Below are 1,420 nucleotides of genomic sequence, written 5' to 3' on the forward strand. Positions count from 1 at the left end.
ATCAAGGGAGCGCCTCTTAAAAAGTGACCTGGAGTCAATGCTGTCAGACCTGTGGGATCTTCAGATAGTGCAGATATTGGTCGAGAGTTGAGTACTCCTTCAATACGAGCTAACACAGTAGCCAATTCTTCGTAAGTGAATTTATGGGACCCTGCAACTCGTTTAAAGTGGTATTTGAAGCTTTTTACGGTGGCTTCCCATAAGCCACGCATGTGCGGAGCGTGCGGTGGTATAAATTTCCACTCGAACCCGTGAGTAATGTATTTCTGAGCTATGTCGTGAGCTGCGTTTTCAACAAAAGCTGAAAATTCGACTTCAATTGCTCTACTGCAACCGAGAAAATTTCTGCCATTATCAGTTACTACCCTTTGGGGTAGGCCTCGTCTCCCAACGAAACGACTAAATACGGCCTGAAATGCAGCAGAGGATAGATCTGAGCAGGGTTCTAGATGTATGGCTTTCGTGCTGAAACAAACGAAAACACTGGCGTAACCTTTAACATAGGGTGATTTTCTTAACGAAGATGTCTTTAAATCAAACCGGCCAGCAAAATCTATACCCGTTATTTGAAAGGGTAAAGAAAGGTTACATCTCTCTGGAGGTAAGGGTGCCATTATTTGTGAACATGGCTGCTGTTTGAATACTATACAACATTTACAGTTACGTATTATCTTTTTAATACGCGGTTTGAGTCTGAATATAAAAAATTCAGTTTGTACTGCTCTGTACATTTGACTGCATTCAGCGTGACATAGAAATATGTGTAAATGGGTTAGATACAAATGGCAAAATCGAGAATTGCCAGGTAAAATGATAGGGTAACGTTCCGAATAAGGAAGAGAGGATTGAGATAATCTTCCATTTACTCTCATAATAGAATTTGGATCTAGAAATGGGTTCAAACTTTTGAGGGGACTTTTGTTTGAGATAGTCTTAGAGTTATTTAGACAATTATATTCATCTGGGTAAAAACTTTTCTGAGCTAAAATAATTATATGTTGTTTCTAGATAACGTGTGAGTAGTTTGAGTTAAAATTTTACTTGTATTTTGTTTTTGTTACAATAACAAAATACAAGTAAAATTTGTACTCAAACTACTCGCTCGGTATCTAGAAACAGCACATTAGTCTAGTTTTTGCATTTTTCATTTCGTTTTGAGTCAAATGATACGGAGCTTTACTATTTTCAATTGGTTCTCGCTTTTTTATGGATTGATTACAGAATCTAAAAATGTAACAAAAAATGCGTAATGCCTTGGGGTATGATGAATATTTATCTAAAATATCATTTCTATCAACTTCGATGTGTAAGAATTGAGTTTCTGTGCATTTTTCGATAGAGTTAAGAGGATTTCGTTTTGGCCATGCAGAAGAGGGATTGGTTAGCCATGAAGGGCCATGCCACCAGAGGGAATTGTGAG

The 1,420-nt window shown here is 37.7% G+C and overlaps 1 protein-coding gene across 1 annotated transcript in view; it reads right to left on the reverse strand.

Annotated features, from left to right (window-relative positions):
- Nucleotides 1-614, reverse strand: part of LOC124419188 — an 831-nt gene extending 217 nt beyond the window's left edge. Inside the window, exon 1 of the mRNA XM_046947799.1 lies at nt 29-614. Within this exon, the coding sequence (XP_046803755.1) occupies nt 29-614 (586 nt within the window). The remainder of the gene's footprint in view (nt 1-28) is intronic.
- Between the last annotated feature and the right edge of the window lie 806 nt (nt 615-1,420).

This window comes from Lucilia cuprina, chromosome 4 (assembly GCF_022045245.1).
Source record: "Lucilia cuprina isolate Lc7/37 chromosome 4, ASM2204524v1, whole genome shotgun sequence".
In the NCBI taxonomy this organism is placed as follows: Eukaryota; Metazoa; Arthropoda; class Insecta; order Diptera; family Calliphoridae; genus Lucilia; species Lucilia cuprina.